The sequence below is a fragment of the Eretmochelys imbricata genome, chromosome 2, assembly GCF_965152235.1.
Source record: "Eretmochelys imbricata isolate rEreImb1 chromosome 2, rEreImb1.hap1, whole genome shotgun sequence".
Taxonomy (NCBI): domain Eukaryota; kingdom Metazoa; phylum Chordata; order Testudines; family Cheloniidae; genus Eretmochelys; species Eretmochelys imbricata.
This window is the reverse complement of record NC_135573.1, coordinates 527,131-546,560: the sequence shown is the minus strand read 5'-3', so window position 1 is coordinate 546,560 and position 19,430 is coordinate 527,131. Positions and strand designations below refer to the sequence as shown.

The 19,430-nt window shown below is 45.2% G+C and overlaps 1 protein-coding gene across 18 annotated transcripts in view; it reads left to right on the top strand.

Moving 5' to 3' along the window:
* Positions 1-19,430, top strand: part of SCRIB (scribble planar cell polarity protein) — a 238,448-nt gene that overhangs the window by 148,085 nt on the left and 70,933 nt on the right. For 11 of the 18 annotated variants that reach the window (XM_077809562.1, XM_077809575.1, XM_077809561.1 and 8 more), the window contains 2 exons: positions 18,484-18,534; positions 18,999-19,040. The exons of 1 other annotated variant lie outside the window; for it this stretch is intronic. In XM_077809562.1, coding sequence (XP_077665688.1) covers positions 18,484-18,534; positions 18,999-19,040 — 93 coding nt within the window. The remainder of the gene's footprint in view (positions 1-18,483; positions 18,535-18,998; positions 19,041-19,430) is intronic. 6 more of the 18 variants (XM_077809577.1, XM_077809574.1, XM_077809564.1 and 3 more) reach the window with 1 other exon arrangement.

Below are 19,430 nucleotides of genomic sequence, written 5' to 3'. Positions count from 1 at the left end.
CTGGGATGGTGGGGTAATGGCTCATGGTCCCATGCATGCACGTCATTGCTGCGCGTTTGGCTTGTAGCAGCTGACTACTTTTTACCAGCTTACCCGATATGAGGGTGATAGAACTCCCAGAGTCCACAAGCTCGGTAGTCTCAGCTCCATTTATCCTCACTGGCCTGGTGTAATTATGCAGGGCTAATGCGACCCCCGCAAGGTGGATAAGGGAGCATGGGACCTCCCAATCCCCCAATTACATTGCATAGACTCCTCGGTGCTGGGACCCTGTGCTGCTATGTGTCCCCACTCCCCACATGCATAGCATCTATAATTGCTTTTAATCACTCCCCTATCCTGGGGGTTAGGGGGTTTAGTCCTGGGGTTCCCCCCACTCAGGCCAATCCCTTCCTTCTGGGGTCCCCGCTGGTTTTCGCCCCCCACTTCTTCCACCTAGGACTCCCCGGGGGTTTGGCTGCCCAACCTTCCAGGGTTGGGGTTGGGTCAGTTCCCTGGCTGTCATCCATCTTTCTACCAGTGTGATCATCTTGTATGTGGACGGATCGTTCTGGCCTACCCATTTGCGGAGATCTGGCGGCAGTCCCCGCATGTAATGGTCTATGACCAGGGTCTCCAAAATCTCCTCTGGCCTGCACGCCTCGGGCTGTAAACACTTCCACGCGAGGTGTATGAGGTTGAATAGCTGAGACCTCAGGGTTTGTTCTCCTGGTATTTCCACTCATGGAACCTCTGGGCCTTTACTGCTGCCGTTACCCCTGATCGTGCTAGGATCTCTGCCTTCAGACGGGTATTGTCAGTGGCATCCGTGGCAGGCAAGTCAAAGTCGGCCTTCTGGGCTTCTCCACACAAAAAAGAGACGAGAATGCTGACCCACTGCTCCTGGGGCCACGCCTCACGCTGAGCAGTCCTTTCGAATGAGAGGAGATATGCCTCTACGTCATCTCCTTACGTCATCTTTGGCAGACAACCAGTGGCCCTCAGGGCTCGCGTCCCGTCGGACCCCTGGGCCTGGGTGGTAAGGATCTTCAGCTGGTCCACCACCTCTCTCAAGAGGGCACGATCTTGGGTCGCCTGGCTCATCAGTAATTGATTGGTTTCCTGCTGTAGCCGCATAGACTCCTGTTGTGCCATTGCCTGAACCCGGATGGCCTCCTGCTGGGCTGCCGTGGCTTGTACCAGAGCTCTTACCACCTCCTCCATTGTGGTACAAAGCAAACAAACAAACCAAAACAAAACAAAAAAATCCAAAACCCCAGTGCACTTTTTTTTTTTAAACCTTTTTCTTCCGCCACTCTGTGAATGAATTCCCACTCCTGACACCAGTTGTGACAAAGCTCTGTCCTTGCCTCCGTGGGTCCCGCATTTCCTGGCGAATTTTGCTAGCCTCAGAGGCTCACAGTGACCCTCCACGTAACCCTTCTCTCTCTAGAGAGAAGGGTCACAGTTTACTGAGCCATTTTCATCATAAGCCAGCGAGGGAGGTGAGGAGAAGTTATCCTTCCTTGCACAGTCTCTGTTGTCTCCCAGTCTCAGTGATTAATCAGGGGGCAAGGCGGGGGGGAGCCCGGGCCCACCCTCTACTCCAGGCTCCAGCCTAGGGACCCTAACAGTATCAGGTATGGTAGCTGACCTTTCAGAAACATGACATGTACAATTCCCTGGGCTACTTCCCCCACAACAGCCCCCACTTCCTCAAGCTCCACTTCACCCTTACCTCAAGGCCTTCTTCCTTGTGCCTGATATGGTGTGTACTACTCAGCCTCTCCAACAGCGCAACTTCCTCCCACAGGTCCTGAAATGCACACCCACCTGACTGACTGGGAGGCTTTTAACTAGTTTCAGCCGGCCCTGATTGGCTTCATGTGTCCTAATCAACCTAGTGTTCTCCCTGCCTTCTGGAAAGTTCTTAATTGGCCTCAGGTGTCTTACTTGACCTGGAGCAGCTGCCATTTCACTTATCCTGGTACCAGGGATTTGTTTAGCCTGGAGCTAATTTATCTATCTTCCACTACTTTTTTATAGCCATCTGTATCCCACAAAAGCTTATGCTCTAATAAATTGGTTAGTCTCTAAGGTGCCACAAGTACTCCTGTTCTTTTTGTGGATACAGACTAACATGACTGCTACTCTAAACTTCCTTATTTACTTTCTCTATACCACTCATGATTTTATAGACCTCTATCATATCCCCCCTTAGTCCCCTCTTTTCCAAGCTGAAAAGTCCCAGTCTTATTAATCGCTCCTCATACGGAAGCCGTTCTATACCCCTAATCATTTTTGTTGCCCTTTTCTGAACCTTTTCCAATTCCAATATATCTTTTTTGAAATGGGGCAACCACATCTGCACGCAGTATTCAAGGGGAAGTAGCTAAGGCCTTGGGGTGCCTTTCTTCCCTCACCCATAAGGGGTGACTAGTATGCCCAAGATGCTAGGATTCAGGAACTGTATTTCCTGCCCCCAGCCTTCCCGGTCAGTGACAACCACCTCAGGTGCCTGTACTGCCTTGGGAAGCTCACATTCCCTTTAAGTGCACCATTTGCTGATTCTTCCTAAGCCAAACACATCAAGTCCATGAGTACAGGCTTCAGAGATTCCTAATGGATTGTACTGTGAGGCCCCAGTCTGATCCTGGCCTGTCAGAAGCACCTGTATGTCAGGCAGAGTCACCAAGTAGGGCTCCTATGAGCACAGTGATTCCTCGCTCTGGTACTCACAGGATTAGAGCTAAGGACTCCTCCAAAGAGGGGCACAAGGAGAGTAGGAAACAGACTCATAAGAAGCAAGAGTAACACCACTCATCCAAAAAGAGGATCTCTTTGCCGACTCCTTCAAGCTGAGTGAACTTTGTGCCCTGGTACAGGAGTGTTCAAACAAAACATCCTCATCCATGATCCTGTTATTCCATCCTTATCTTATAAGGGGTCCGTGTGTCCATGTACCATCTCTTAGGAATTTGGTTATGTAATAACTTGAGAATGCAGTGCGTTCCTGTAACCTCCTCTCAGGTCAAGAAAGTGCCTTTTCATCTAGTCCCCACAGAAGGATGTTACTCCAGAGCAGGATTCCATCAATCACATATTGGACTTTTGCACCAAGACCATCAAAGTCTGACCATTAGTTCTATCATAAGAACATAAGACTGGCCATACTGGGTCAGACTAAAGGTCCATCCAGCCCAGTATCCTGTCTACCAACAGTGGCCAATGCCAGGTGCCCCGGAGGGAGTGAACCTAACAGGTAATGATCAAGTGATCTCTCTCCTGCCATCCATCTCCACCCGCTGACAAACAGACACCATTCTGTTGTCTAGGGACACCATTCCTTATCCATTCTGGCCAATAGCCATTAATGGACTTAACCTCCATGAATTTATCCAGTTCTCTTTTAAACCCTGTTATAGTCCTAGCCTTCACAACCTCCTCAGGAAAGGAGTTCCACAGGGTTACTTTGTGCTGTGTGAAGAAGAACTTCCTTTTATTTGTTTTAAACTTGCTGCCCATTAATTTCATGTGGTGGCCCCTAGTTCTTATATTATGGGAACAAGTAAATAACTTTTCCTTATTCGCTTTCTCCACACCACTCATAATTTTATATACCTCTATCATATCCCACCTTAGTCTCCTCTTTTCCAAGCTGAAAAGTGCTAGCCTCTTTAATCTCTCCTCCTATGGGACCTGTTCCAAACCCCTCATCATTTTAGTTGCCCTTCTCTGAACCTTTACTAATGCCAGTATATCTCTTTTGAGATGAGGGGACCACATCTGTACACAGTATTCAAGATGTGGGCGTACCATGGACAATAAAATATTCTCTGACTTATTCTCTATCTCTTTTTTAATGATTCCTAACATCCTGTTTGCTTTTTTGACTGCCGCTGCACACTGCGTGGACATCTTCAGAGAACTATCCACGATGACTCCAAGATCTTTCTCCTGAGTAGTTGTCACTAAATTAGCCTCCATCATATTGTATGTATAGTTGGGGTTATTTTTTCCAATGTGCATTACTTTACACTTATCCACATTAAATTTCATTTGCCATTTTGTTGCCCAATCACTCAGTTTTATGAGATCTTTTTGAAGTTCTTCACAGTCTGCTTTGGTCTTAACTATCTTGAGCAGTTTAGTATCATCTGCAAACTTTGCCACCTCGCTGTTTACCCCTTTTTCCGGATCATTTATGAATAAGTTGAATAGGATTGATCCTAGGACTGACCCTTGGGGAACACCACTAGTTACCGCTCTCCATTCTGAAAATTTGCCATTTATTCCTACCCTTTGTTCCCTGTCTTTTAACCAGTTCTCAATCCATGAAAGGATTTTTACTCTTATTCCATGCCAACTTAATTTACGAAAGAGCCTTTGGTGAGGGACCTTGTCAAAGGCTTTCTGGACATCTAAGTACACTATGTCCACTGGATCCCCCTTGTCTACATGTTTGTTGACACCGTCAAAGAACTCTAATAGATTAGTAAGACATGATCTCCCTTTACAGAAACCATGTTGACTTTTGCCCAACAATTCATGTTCTTCTATGTGTCTGACAATTTTATTCTTTACTATTGTTTCAACTAATTTGCCCAGAACTAACGTTAGACTTACCGGTCTGTAATTGCCGGGATCACGTCTAGAGCCCTTCTTAAATATTGGCATTACATTAGCTATCTTCCAATCATTGGGTACAGAAGCTGATTTAAAGGACAGGTTACAAACCATAGTTAATAGTTCCGCAATTTCACTTTTGACTTCTTTCAGAACTCTTGGGTGAATGCCATCTGGTCCTGGTGACTTGTTACTGTTAAGTTTCTCAATTAATTCCAGAACCTCCTTTAGTGACACTTCAGTCTGTGACAATTCCTCAGATTTGTCCCTACAAAAGACAGCTCTGGTTTGGGAATCTCCCTAACATCCTCAGCCGTGAAGACTGAAGCAAAGAATTCATTTAATTTCTCTGCAATGACTTTATCGTCTTTAAGTGCTCCTTTTGTATCTCGATCGTCCAGAGGCCCCACTGGTTGTTTAGCAGGCTTCCTGCTTCTGATATACTTAAATAACATTTTGTTATTACCTTCTGAGTTTTTGGCTAGCTGTTCTTCAAACTCCTTTTTGGCTTTTCTTATTACATTTTTGCACTTTATTTGGCAGTGTTTATGTTCCTTTCTATTTACCTCACTAGGATTTGACTTCCACTTTTTAAAAGATGCCTTTTTATCTCTCACTGCTTCTTTTACATGGTTGTTAAGCCACAGACGCATCACTGTACATTTGGCGGCTATTTCTGCATTTCACCCCTTGTGGATAATAGATGTCCTTTTTTCCAACCCCCTTCACCACCAGATTTCTAAAGGGGTTGGACAGATTATATCCACAGGTGCAAGAACCTATTCCCCAATGGCATCTGATCTGGCGTTGGCAAAATTAATGGGGCCCCTTTTTGAACCTCTTGAAACTTACTCCCTTATTCACCTCTCTATGAAAGTGTCATTTTTAATTGTGATAACTTGGGTGAGGAGGGTGGGTGATTTGAAAGCATTAGTGTCAGATCCTTTATATATGATTTTTCAGAAGGATAAAGTCTATCTCCACCCTCACCTGAAGTTCCTGACAAGGATGGTGTTCAATTTTTACATTAACCAGGCAATTTATTTTCCAACTTTCTTCCTGGTCTCACTCTCAGAGAGATGAGGAGAAACGTCATTCTTTAGATGTGAGAGGAACTTTAGCCTTCTACCTGGACCACACTCAGTGTTTTCAGCCCTCAACACAGTTGTTTATTGCAGTTGCAGACAGAATGAAAGGCCAGATGGTTTCCACTCAGAAGATTTCCTCGTGCATTTCTTCATTCATTTGTTTGTGGTAACAGCTGACAAATGTGACTCCACCAGGTAGAGTGCTGGCCCATTTGACTAGAGGGGTGGCCCATTGACTGGAACAAATGCCTATTCGGGAAATTTGCAAAGCAGCAACTTTGTCATCAGTCCACATCTTTGCTACTTGTTACGCCATTTCCTATCAATCCAGGAATTATGCTAGTTTCAGATGAGTTATTCTCCATTCATGGGCCCACCTCCAGGATAATCTGTTTGTGAGACGTGTAATCACCCATAGAAGAAGAAACGGTTCTTCTTCAAGTGCTGGTCCCTGTGTGTATTCCACATGTGTGGATATGCATGCACACCATGCGCCCAAGTCCAGAGACTTTAACAAGCAGTGTCCGTTGGCCTACACATGCACAATAGATCTTCTTATGCTCTCAAGTGAGGGTATGAAAGGGAGTCTGGGTCGACGCCCCATCACTTCCTTCTTACCATCTCAGGGCCTGAGTCGGAATCCAGTGTCCTCTCCTGCTTCACCTTTTCAGAAAACCTGTAAATAAAATTGTAAATAGTTATTCTTTTAACTTCGTACAGTTAGTTTTTGTATACTTAGTGTAGTTTGTTTCCCCGGACCGGGGACTCCCTCTCTGTGATCGGGGGGGCTATGCCTAGAGTCCCAGGCTTCAAAAACAGCATCTCTTGCCCTAGATCCTTCTTTGTCAGTGATGAACACCAATGCTGCCGCTACTGTCTTGGTGAGACACACATTTCGTTGAAGTCCAGCATTTGTCACTTGTTGCCACTGAGAATGCACGAAGCCTTTGAGCTTTGCCATAGAAACTCTTAATGGAGAAGGCCATGAGGCCCCTCTCTGATCTGGGCCAGGGAGACCTGCCCTGTACATCAGCCTCACCAAAGGAGCAGCATGTCTTCGGCCAAGTGCTTATGAGTGGAGCCCTTGGTTTCTAAGCCCAAAGATACTACAGGGCTTCGCTCCATGAAAGCAAGGGATACTCTCATGGGCATAAGGACAAATTCCCAATGAGGGAAATTATTAGTTAAATTGAAGAAGATGGAGATTAATATGAGAATTGAAAAGTGAATAAGGAACTGGTTAAAGGGGTGAGTACATTGGGTGAACTGTCAGGCTGGAGGGAGATTACAAGTGACATTTCTCAGGGATCAGTCTTGAGACCAATCTTATTTAACATTTTTAGTACTAACCTTGGCACAAAAAGTGGGAACGTGCTAATAAAATTTGCGGATAGACACAAAGTTGGGAGGTATTGTGAATAGGGAGGAGGACTGGAATATCATACAAGAAGATCTGGATGACCTTGTAAAGTGGAGTAATAGAAATGGGATGAAGTTTAATAGTGCAAAGTGCAAGATCATGCATTTAGGTACTAACAACAAGAATTTATGCTATAAGCTGGGGACTTATCAGTTGGAAGTGACAGAGGAGAAGAAAGACCTGGGTATATTGATTGATCACAGTATGACTATGAGCTGTCAATGGGATGCGGCAGTGAAAAAGTCTAATGCAGTCCTGGGACGCATCAGACGAGATATTTCCAATAGAGACAGGGAAGTGTTAGTATCATTATACAAGGCACTGGTGAGACCTCATCTTGAATATTGTGTGAATTGTGGTCTCCCATGTTTAAGAAAGATAAATTCAAACTGGAACAGGTGCAAAGAAGGGCTACTAGGATGATCCGAGGAATGGAAAATCTGCCTTATCAGAGGAGACTCAAAGAGCTTGACTAGGTTAACCTAACCAAAAGAAGGCTCAGGGGAGATATGATTGCTCTCTATAAGTACATCAGAGGGATAAATACCAGGGAGGCAGAGGAGTTATGGACACAAGAACAAATGGCTATAAACCGGCCATCAACAAGTTTAGGCTTGAAACTGGATGAAGGTTTCTAACCATCAGAAGGGTGAAGTTCTGGAGCAGCCTTCCAAGTATGCCCAAGTGGGGCAAAAAACCTAATTGGCTTCAAGACTGAGCTTGATAAGTTTATGGAGGGGATGGTATGATGAGAATGCCTACAATGGCATGTTTTCCAAGTATCTGCCTGGTGGGTCTTGCCCACATGCTCAGGATTTAACTGATGGTTCCAACGGGAATCTCCTACTCTTCCCCAGATGAGGCAGACTCTCCTTCTTCCTCATCCCCACCAGACAACTATAAGCAATACCAGAACTTACTACGAAGAGAGGCTAGTAATCTTCATATATCTCTGGAGGAAGTCCAAGACCCACATTACTGACTGTGGAACATTCTGCAGCTTCAGGGCCCAAGTAAGTTAGCCTTCCCAGTTAATGAGGCCATACTGGAACCGGCGAGATTGGTCTGGCACACCCCAGCATCCTACGCCCCCACACTTAAGGAGGCTGTGGTATTTCATCCCGGCAAATGGAGCTGAATTTCTGTTCTCCCACCCTACCCCACAACTCCCTAGTGGTACAGGCTGCTATGGAATGTAATAGATTACAATACCTAAGGACCACCCATCAGATAATGGCTCTAAGAGACTGGACCTCCTGGGGAGAAAGGCCTTCTTCTCTGCAGGTTTGCAATTCCTCATCACCAGTTACCAGTTCCTGTTAGGTAAATAGGACTTTAATAACTACTCTAGGCTGGTAGCTTTTCAGGACAAACTTTCCTCTGAGGACAGAGCCCAGCTCCTCTCTCTTCTAGAGAAAGGCAAGTTGGTAGCGAAAATGGTTCTTCAGGCTGCAGCTGATGCAGCAGATACAGCATCCAGAAGCTTGGCCCCTGGTATTATTATGGGGAGCATTCGTGATTGCAAACCTCTCTCTTCAAGAAGGGATGTGGTTCGTGGCTCTCAGCACGAAGTACTCATATTTTCATATAGACATTCACCCCTCCCACAGGAGGTTCCTACAGTTTACGGTGGGTTGGGAGCATTTCCAATTTTGAGTCCTCCCCTTTGGGCTAGTGATGGCACCCAGAGTGATTACTAAAGTTTTCTCTGAGGCAGTGGCCTGGATGAGCTATCAGGGCTACATAGTCTTTCCATATCTTGACAAATGGCTCCTGGTAGGTCACACTGACAGGAGGGCTGGTCGGCTATTCAATTCCTTGTTCAAAGTCTTGCAGCTGTGGGGGTTCGTACAAACAGAGAAAAGTCTGTTTTATCCCCCACGAGGACAATAAACTTTATCGGGACTCTGTTTCTGCAAGAACCTTCCTCTTAGGTTTCAAACTATGCACAACCTAATTCTTTGATTTCCTGCAGACCAAGGACTACAGTGTAAATATGCCTATTGCTTCTAAGTCATATGGCACACCCTTTGCCATGCTTCATCTACATTGCCTGCAGGCCTGGCTCAATTCGGTCCACTAGCCCAACAAACCACATCAACTCCAATGTGACCATTCCTACCAGGATCACCTCCACCTTCGTTTGGTGATCAAACCCAGATAAGGTACGACTGGGAATTCCCTTATCCACTGCCACTGTCACCATTGTACATGAATGCATCCCTTCTGGGGTGGGGTACCCACCTGAACAGTCACATTGCTCAGGGCATATGGATCCCACAGGAGGCCAGACTATATATCAACATGCTGGAGCTGTGGGAGCTCACCCTTGCATGGAAGGCCTTCCTCCCATTCATTCGCACCCTCCACCTCCAGGTGATGTCAGACAGTATCATCACCGTCGTCTACATAAACAAACAGGGAGAAGCGAGATCTCTCCCACTGTGTCTAGAGGCAGTCAGGCTTCGGAACTGGTGCATCAGGCCCAACATCACAATCCAGATGGCATACCTCCTGCAAGTTCACAACTCCTTAGCAGACAACCTCAGCAGGTGCTTCTCAGTGGACCACGAGTGGGAAATACATGTTCTTACAGACATTTTCACACAGTGGGGCACACCTCTATGGAACCTCTTTGCATCAGAAACGAACAGAAAACTTCCCCTGTATTGTTCCAGAGGAGCCATAATCCCAGACAGTTTTGTCAGTGTCAGCCCACACTCCAATCAAAATCCACCCCTTCTCAGAACTCCAGATGCAGGACAGGAGCAGGGCCAAATACCTCAACCCAGGTTCTCTCCACCTCATGGCCTGGTGTTTGGATGGCCATCGGAAGTAGAGCGCTCTTGTTTATCCCCTGTCCAGGCTATACTTACACAGTAGAAAAGAATCGACCAGAACCTGTTATTTGGCTAAATGAAAACACTTCTCTGCCTGGGTGCAGCACAATCAGTCTCACCCAGTCTCTTCAAGCATCCCCTATCATTTTAGATTACCTCCTGTCTCTAAAGAACCCTGAAATCTTGATCACCTCATTACAAGTCCACCTAGCAGCTGTTCATGCCTTCCTCCCTCCAGCAGACTGGTACTCTGTCTTTAACCACCCAACTATGACACGGTCCTTGAATTATATCAGGTAGGGTGACCAGATAGCAAGTGTGAAAAATCGGGATGGGGTGGAGGGCAACAGGCGCCTATATAAGACAAAGCCCCAAATATCGGGACTGTCCCTATAAAATCGGGACATCTGGTCACCCTCAGTAGACCTTTTTGCTTGTACTAATTTAGTCTTTCTGCTCCCTTTTGCAACTTTTCTCATCAACATCAATTGTAGATTATTGTGATGCTTTCAAACTTTCATGTACTTTTACAGTTGAGCTCACAATTTGGGGTAAATCTGTAGGTCCAATTATCACAACAAAGCTGAGTGGAAAGAAAAATGTACTTCATCCAGTGAACTGGAGGCCCCAATAACAACTGTGTGGGTATAACGAGACAATCACTTCTCTCTCGAATGAATTCACACAGGAAAATGATAAAAGACAAAAACACCAATTCACCCCTGAGCGAACATTTTTCACAAAGTGCTCCCTCCATATCTGACCTCTTAGTCCTCATCCTCAAAGGAAGCCTGTACAACACCTTCAAAAGACAAGTCTGGGACATTAAATTCACTTCTTTGTTAGACACTAAAAATCATGGACTCAGTAAAGGCACTAGATTTGTATCTCGTTACAACAATCTATGATCCACTAAGCCTGTAAGCAACCTTATATTTAGCTGTGATATTCTGAGTATCTTTCCCAGGCCTGAAGAAGAGCTCTGTGTCAGCCCAAAAGCTTGTCTCTCTCACCAACAGAAGTTAGTCCAATAAAAGATATTACCTCACGCACCTTGTGTCTCTGATATCCTGGGACTGACATGGCTACAACCACACTGCAATAAACAAAAATGTTCCTTATAATTGAGAGTTGTTTAATAATGTTTTATTAGCTGCTCAAAAAAGTGCAATTCTGCAATCATGAAAAAAGGCTACTTTGATTAAAAAACCATCCTGGTTAAGAGAGGAGGTGAAATGACCAATTTATATATAATTCTCATCCCAAAGAATCTTTACAAACACCAGGAACTTCAGTCCTGTCTGTGGCTTGTTTCTCCATTAAACACAGCTTGATCTTGCCAATGTGTGTGATGTTCTGCCATCTCATCGGTGGTCGGCCTCTAGGTTTGGCTGATCTTGGTTGCGTTGCGTTATTTTCTTTGGCATCCTATCCTCTGTCGTCTATAGTGTCCCCACCACTGTAATCCTTTCAGTTACAGCCAATACCATACCCTGACTTCACATCCTACTTTGTCTTCTTTATTTCCACCTGCCAACTTCTACTGCTTCCAGCTTTCTAATGTCTGTTTCATTTAAAGCAGCTGCTTCCAGACCTAAGAGTAATACTGTTAGTACACTAGTCTGATAAATTTTCATGTTGGTACCAAATATAACATGTTTATCAGTCCGTAATTTCATCAATATCTATGTAGCACTTGTAGCTAAAGCAAATCTCCTTTTAACTTCATTCTTGATGGAACCATCAACAATGATCAAGCTTCCTAGGTACATGTAACATTTTACTTGTTCTATAGCTTCTCTACTGCTGCATTTCAACACTTTATCGCTTGTCCCTTTTCCGAGATGCACCCACTTCGTCTTCTTGGCATTACAGCAAAACAGCCAAGACTGCTGGGAAAGTGGAAGAAATAAAAGTGTTATGCAAAGCAGTGAAGAAATGACAGATTGGACAAGCAAAAGTTCTGAAGAGAAGAGGCTGAACAATTAGAGGAGGTGTCAGGAAAACAATCTATGAAAACAATGTACAAAAAGGCTATGTTCTATGGAAAATACCATTAGGCCAACTATGCAAGTTGTAAGAAAGGCTATTGGTGAACTGAGAACAATTCCTGAAGAGGGCCTGAAAGCAGGGAAGGAACATTTGGACAAAGTGCTGAACCCCGTCTAGACATACTAAATGAACAGGGAAGCTTGCAAGGCAGAATGGATAGCAGCACTGAACCACCATCCGGAGAAGAAATAGAAAGAGCAGTGAAGTAGTTAAAAATGGGAAAGTTGTAGGAAATAGACATAACAGCTGAGCTGTTAAAAGTTGGTGGGACAAGTGCTATCAAAGCTCTAGGAAAAATATATAAGAAGGTATGGGAGCAAGAGGAGGTACTGCATAAGAACATAAGAAAGGCCAGACTGGGTCAGACCAAAGGTCCATCCAGACCAGCATCCTGTCTGCCGGCAGCAGCCAATGCCAGGTGCCCCAGAGGGAGTGAATGCATGACTGGCTAAAGGCAGTAGTTGTACCAGTCATGAAGAAAGGAGATCATGCGGATCTGAATAATTTTAGAGGTATAAGCTTAGATTACCAGTACAGGAAGAAATCATGATGAAAGCAATTGGCAACAGATTAAAGCCAGTTTTAGAAGAAGTAGTAGGTGAGGAACAGTGTGGCTTCAGACCACGCCAAAGTTGCATTGATGAGATATTCACATGCCAACAGTTGATGGAAAAAAGTGAGAATGGGGATTGAAAATGTTTGCTGTTTTCATTGACTTCACAAAGGCATTTGATTTGGTTTGGAGGGAAGCATTGTAGAAAGCAGTTAAAATCATATGGAGTTCCAGATAGGACAACTGCAATTATAAAAGTTATGTATGAAAACTCCTGTAGTGCCATAAGAATTGGTGGAATATTAAGCAACTGGTTCAAGTCAAAGTTTGGTGTACAGCAAGTGGGTATGGAAGCACCGTCACTTTTCAACAGATTCCTAAATTTGATATTCAGAATGGTATACAAGTTGAATGGCGTGATGTTGGGTGATCTAGAATTGAGCTCTTTAGCTTATGCAGATACCATATAACTAGCAGATATGCTTGAATGATTGATGATACTCTTCTCTACCTTGGAAGATTGGGGTAGTCAACTTGGACTTTATATAAATGGAAAAATGGGGAAGCTGCTAGCGATGAGTACAAATAAGCTGTTAGGAAATGCAGACAATTGACATTCTGACATTTAGAACAGTTAGCCCAACAAAATCAATGTGGCCTACATTAAATGGATTAATATCTGGTTAATGTATAGCTCACAAAATGTAATTATAAAAAAAGAATTGTTATCAAAGGAGATGTTTTAATGGGCTCGCACTGTGATTTATTCTTGACCCAGTGTTATTCACTGTCATTATCAATGATATGGAAGAAAAAACAAAATCATTGCTAGTAAAGTTTGCAGATGATCCAAAAATTGGTGGTGTGGTAAATAATGATGGGGACAGGTCACTTATACAGACCAATCTGGATCACTTGGTACGGTGGGCTCATTTGAACAACATATGTTTTATTATAGCTAAATGCAAGTTCATATATCTAAGAACAAAGAATGTAGGACTTACAAGATTGGACTGTATTCTGAAATGCAGTGGCACTGAAAAGTACTTAATGTAATGCTGTAGTTAAGATGGTGAATGTGACCCTCAGACATGCAAGCAGGGAATTAACAGGTGGGAGTAGGCAGGTGGTATTGCCTTTTTATTTGGCATTAATGAAACCATTACTGGATATGGTGTCCATTTCTGGTGTCCACACTTCAAAAAGGATGTTGAAAAACTGGAACAGGTTCTGAAAAGAGCTACAAGAATGATTCAAGGTCTGGAAAAACTATCTTGTAGAGTCCAAATCTATTTACAGAAAGAAAAGGAGTACTTGTGGCACCTTAGAGACTAACGAATTTATTTGAGCATGAGCTTTCGTGAGCTACAGCTCACTTCATCAGATGCATACCGTGGAAACTGCAGCAGACTCTATATATACACAGAGAATATGAAACAATACCTGTCATTATGCAAGGCACTGCATTTAGCCGTATGGAGTGGAAATCTATCAACTGCATGAAAAAACTTGCACAGATACAGACAGACATCATCTTCCTTTCCAAATGCAAACAGATGGACATCGTACCAAAAGGACTGAAGGTAAAAAATCCATTACAATCTACATACCACACAGACTATGCTGACAGCTTGTGCCACACGCTCTCAAAGAAACTGCGGAATCACCTGATCAACATCCTCTACAGCAAACAGGGACAGATTAAGAATGAGCTCTCAAAAATGGATACTCTCATAAAAAACCAACCTTCCACACAAACTTCCTCGTGGCTGGATTTTACTAAAACTAGACAAGCCATTTACAACGCACACTTTGCTTCTCTACAAAAGAAAAAGGACACTAAACTTTCTAAACTACTACATGCTACAAGGGGCCACAGCAATGGTTCCCTCAACCCACCTAGCAATATTGTTAACCTATCCAACTATACTCTCAGCCCAGCAGAAGCAGCTGTTCTATCCCGGGGCCTCTCCTTCTGCCCCTCCACCCCTACGAACATGATACAGTTCTGTGGTGACCTAGAATCCTATTTTCGACGTCTCCGACTCAAGGAATATTTCCAAAATACCTCTGAACAACATACTAATCCACAGAGGTCTCCCTACCAACACTACAGAAAGAAGGATTCTAGGTGGACTCCTCCTGAAGGTCGAAACAGCAGACTGGACTTCTACATAGAGTGCTTCCGCCGACGTGCACGGGCTGAAATTGTGGAAAAGCAGCATCACTTGCCCCATAATCTCAGCCATGCGGAACGCAATGCCATCCACAGCCTCAGAAACAACTCTGACATCATAATCAAAAAGGCTGACAAAGGAGGTGCTGTTGTCATCATGAATAGGTCGGAATATGAACAAGAGGCTGCTCGGCAGCTCTCCAACACGAGTTTCTACAAGCCATTACCCTCTGATCCCACTGAGAGTTACCACAAGCAACTACAGCATTTGCTCAAGAAACTTCCTGAAAAAGCACAGGATCAAATCCGCACAGACACACCCCTGGAACCCCGACCTGGGATATTCTATCTACTACCCAAGATCCATAAACCTGGAACTCCTGGGCGCCCCATCATCTCAGGCATTGGCACCCTGACAGCAGGATTGTCTGGCTATGTAGACTCCCTCCTCAGGCCCTACGCTACCAGCACTCCCAGCTACCTTCGAGACACCACTGACTTCCTGAGGAAACTTCAATCCATCGGTGATCTTCCTGATAACACCATCCTGGCCACTATGGATGTAGAAGCCCTCTACACCAACATTCCACACAAAGATGGACTACAAGCCGTCAGGAACACTATCCCCGATAATGTCACGGCTAACCTGGTGGCTGAACTTTGTGACTTTGTCCTTACCCATAACTATTTCACATTTGGGGACAATGTATACCTTCAGATCAGCGGCACTGCTATGGGTACCCGCATGGCCCCACAGTATGCCAACATTTTTATGGCTGATTTAGAACAACGCTTCCTCAGCTCTCGTCCCCTAAAGCCCCTACTCTACTTGCGCTATATTGATGACATCTTCATCATCTGGACCCATGGAAAAGAAGCCCTTGAGGAATTCCACCATGATTTCAACAATTTCCATCCCACCACCAACCTCAGCCTGGTCCAGTCCACACAAGAGATACACTTCCTGGACACTACAGTGCTAATAAACAATGGTCACATAAACACCACCCTATACCGGAAACCTACTGACCGCTATTCCTACCTGCATGCCTCCAGCTTTCACCCTGACCACACCACACGATCCATCGTCTACAGCCAAGCTCTGCGATACAACCGCATTTGCTCCAACCCCTCAGACAGAGACAAACACCTACAAGATCTCTGTCAAGCTTTCTTACAACTACAATACCCACCTGCGGAAGTAAAGAAACAGATTGATAGAGCCAGAAGAGTTCCCAGAAGTTACCTACTACAGGACAGGCCTAACAAAGAAAATAACAGAACGCCACTAGCCGTCACCTTCAGCCCCCAACTAAAACCCCTCCAACGCATTATTAAGGATCTACAACCTATCCTAAAGGATGACCCAACACTCTCACAAATCTTGGGAGACAGGCCAGTCCTTGCCTACAGACAGCCCCGCAACCTGAAGCAAATACTCACCAACAACCACATACCACACAACAGAACCACTAACCCAGGAACTTATCCTTGCAACAAAGCCCGTTGCCAATTGTGCCCACATATCTATTCAGGGGACACCATCACAGGGCCTAATAACATCAGCCACACTATCAGAGGCTCGTTCACCTGCACATCCACCAATTTGATTTATGCCATCATGTGCCAGCAATGCCCCTCTGCCATGTACATTGGTCAAACTGGACAGTCTCTACGTAAAAGAATAAATGGACACAAATCAGATGTCAAGAATTATAACATTCATAAACCAGTCGGAGAACACTTCAATCTCTCTGGTCACGCAATCACAGACATGAAGGTCGCTATCTTAAAACAAAAAAACTTCAAATCCAGACTCCAGCGAGAAACTGCTGAATTGGAATTCATTTGCAAATTGGATACTATTAATTTAGGCTTAAATAGAGACTGGGAGTGGCTAAGTCATTATGCAAGGTAGCCTATTTCCTCTTGTTTTTTCCTACCCCCCCCCCGATGTTCTGGTTTAACTTGGATTTAAACTTGGAGAGTGGCCAGTTTGGATGAGCTATTACCAGCAGGAGAGTGAGTTTGTGTGTGTATGGGGGTGGGTTTTTGGAGGGGGGTGAGGGAGTGAGAGAACCTGGATTTGTGCAGGAAATGGCCTAACTTCATTATCATGCACATTGTGTAAAGAGTTGTCACTTTGGATGGGCTATCACCAGCAGGAGAGTGAATTTGTGTGGGGGGGTGGAGGGTGAGAAAACCTGGATTTGTGCTGGAAATGGCTTTTAGATAAGCTATTACCAGCAGGACAGTGGGGTGGGAGGAGGTATTGTTTCATATTCTCTGTGTATATATAGAGTCTGCTGCAGTTTCCACGGTATGCATCTGATGAAGTGAGCTGTAGCTCACGAAAGCTCATGCTCAAATAAATTCGTTAGTCTCTAAGGTGCCACAAGTACTCCTTTTCTTTCTGCGAATACAGACTAACACGGCTGTTACTCTGAAACAAATCTATTTAGTTTATCCAAGAGAAAGTTAAGAAGTGACTTGATCATGCTTTACAAATACCTACATGAGGAAGGGATTTCTGACAGTGGTATGGCTCTTCAGTCCAGCTAGAAAAGATGGCTCTTTAAACTGGCCAAAAAAACCCATATCCATTGGCTGGAAGCTGATGCTAGACAAATTCAGATTAGAAATAAGTTGCACATTTTTAACAGTGAAGATAATTAACCATTGGATCAACTTTCTTAGGGATGTCCCAAATTCTCCATCACTTTTGATCTTTATAACTAAGCTAGATCTTGGTGAAATATATGCTCTTGCTGAAACAAGATTGATGGGCTTGATGCAGGAGTTACTGCGCGGGGTTCTTTTGTCTGTCATAGACAAGAGGCCAAACTAGATAATCATAATCATCCCTTCTGGCCTTCAGATATGTGCATCTCATAATGTAAAAGACACACTCTAGGTCAGGTTTCAGAGTAGCAGTCGTGTTAGTCTGTATCCACAAAAAGAACAGGAGGACTTGTGGCACCTTAGAGACTAACAAATTTATTTGAGCATAAGCTTTCGTGAGCTACAGCTCACTTCATCGGATGCATTCAGTGGAAAATACAGTGGGGAGATTTTATATACACAGAGTACATGAAACAAGGGGTGTTACCATACACACAGTAAGCAGAGTAATCACTTAAGATGAGCTGTTACCAGCAGGAGAGAAAAAAAAACCTTTTGTAGTGATAATCAAGGTGGGCCATTTCCAGCAGTTGACAAGAACGTATGAGGAACAGTAGGGGGGGGAAATAAACATGGGGAAATAATTTTACTTTGTGTAATGACCCATCCACTCCCAGTCTTTATTCAAGCCTAGTTCAATCACAAGTTACTGGGCTCAAAGGAATTCCTACCTGAAGTTCTCTGGCCGGAGCTATGCAGAAGGTCAGACTAGGTGATCATAATGGTCCCTTCTGATAAATCCTGTGATCCTTTGGCAGGGGAGAAGCCAACAAGGCCTCCCCTCTCTGCACGTGGTGGGGTGGAGGCAGTGGGGAAGGGGTTGTTCCCTGCTGAGCAGCAGGTGCTTGGTCCTTTTTCTGTGGCAGGTCAGGAGCAGTTGGGGTGGGGGCTCCTCTCTCTGCCGTGGGTTAGAAAAGGGTGAGCATGCTCGCTATGGGGCTTGGGGAAAGGGCGTTTCAGTTCTGGGGAAAGGGGTGCTTGTCTCTGCCTTTCCTGCAGGAACTCTGGTGTCTTCAGTGTTTCTCTGGTTCTCTCCCCTCTCTGTTCTCCCTGGCGCCCCTCTCCAGCCACCTGCAGCCCTTCGGCCTGCTCACCTGTCAGGCAGGGAGACTCGCTTTGTAAGTGCCTCTTGGTGTGCAGTGTATGCTGCTGCTCTTAGCACGTTCCTTGGCTCCATCGTCTCACGGACTTGGTATTTGCTGAGACTTGTGCTGTGGGGAGCAGTTGTAGGGCCAGGGCCCCAAGGGGATAGAAGCTGCTCCACCGCTGCTCCTTGTTGCTCGCTGCTGCTGGGCTGGTGTCTGTGAGCGCTTCAGGGCAGAAAAGCTGTGGTGTCAGTTGCTTTGCTCAAGCTCAGTAACAAGCTATGAGAGCGCGAGATGTTAAGCCAGGGCTAGGACAGGCTATGCTGGGGTGGCACTGGGTTGGTGCCATGGGCTGCGCAGAATGAGAACTCCAGGCCTCTCCCTGCACATGACAGGAGGAGCTGGGGGGGGTAGATTGGGAGCTCTGGTACTGCTCCCAAATTGGGCAGGGGACTCCAGCTAGGACTCTCAATTTACATTCTCTTGTCTGTTTTCAGGCTGCCATAAACTTCATCCCACCGCAGGATGACAGCAAATCAGTAAGTGCTTCTGTCCTCAGACCTCTCATTCTTCCTTTGCACACTCGTCACTGCCAGGCCTCTCACTCTCCCTTCTTCAAACGCTGCTCACTGCGAGACCGCAAACTCTCTTTTCCTAACACTCTGCTCACTGCCAGGCCTCGCCCTCGCCTTCACACTCTGCTCACTGCCAGGCTTTGACCTCTCCTTTCTTCACACGCAGCACTCTCCCTTCCTTGCACTCTGCTCACTGCCAGGCTGCGCCCTCTGCTTTCCTTACACTCGGCTCACTGCCAGGGCTCACCCTCTCCTTCCCTCACACTGTGATCCATGCCAAGCTTGGCATCCTACTCACCTCCATGGCTCACCCTCTCCTTTTCTTGCACTTGGCTCACCGCCAGGCCTCCCCCT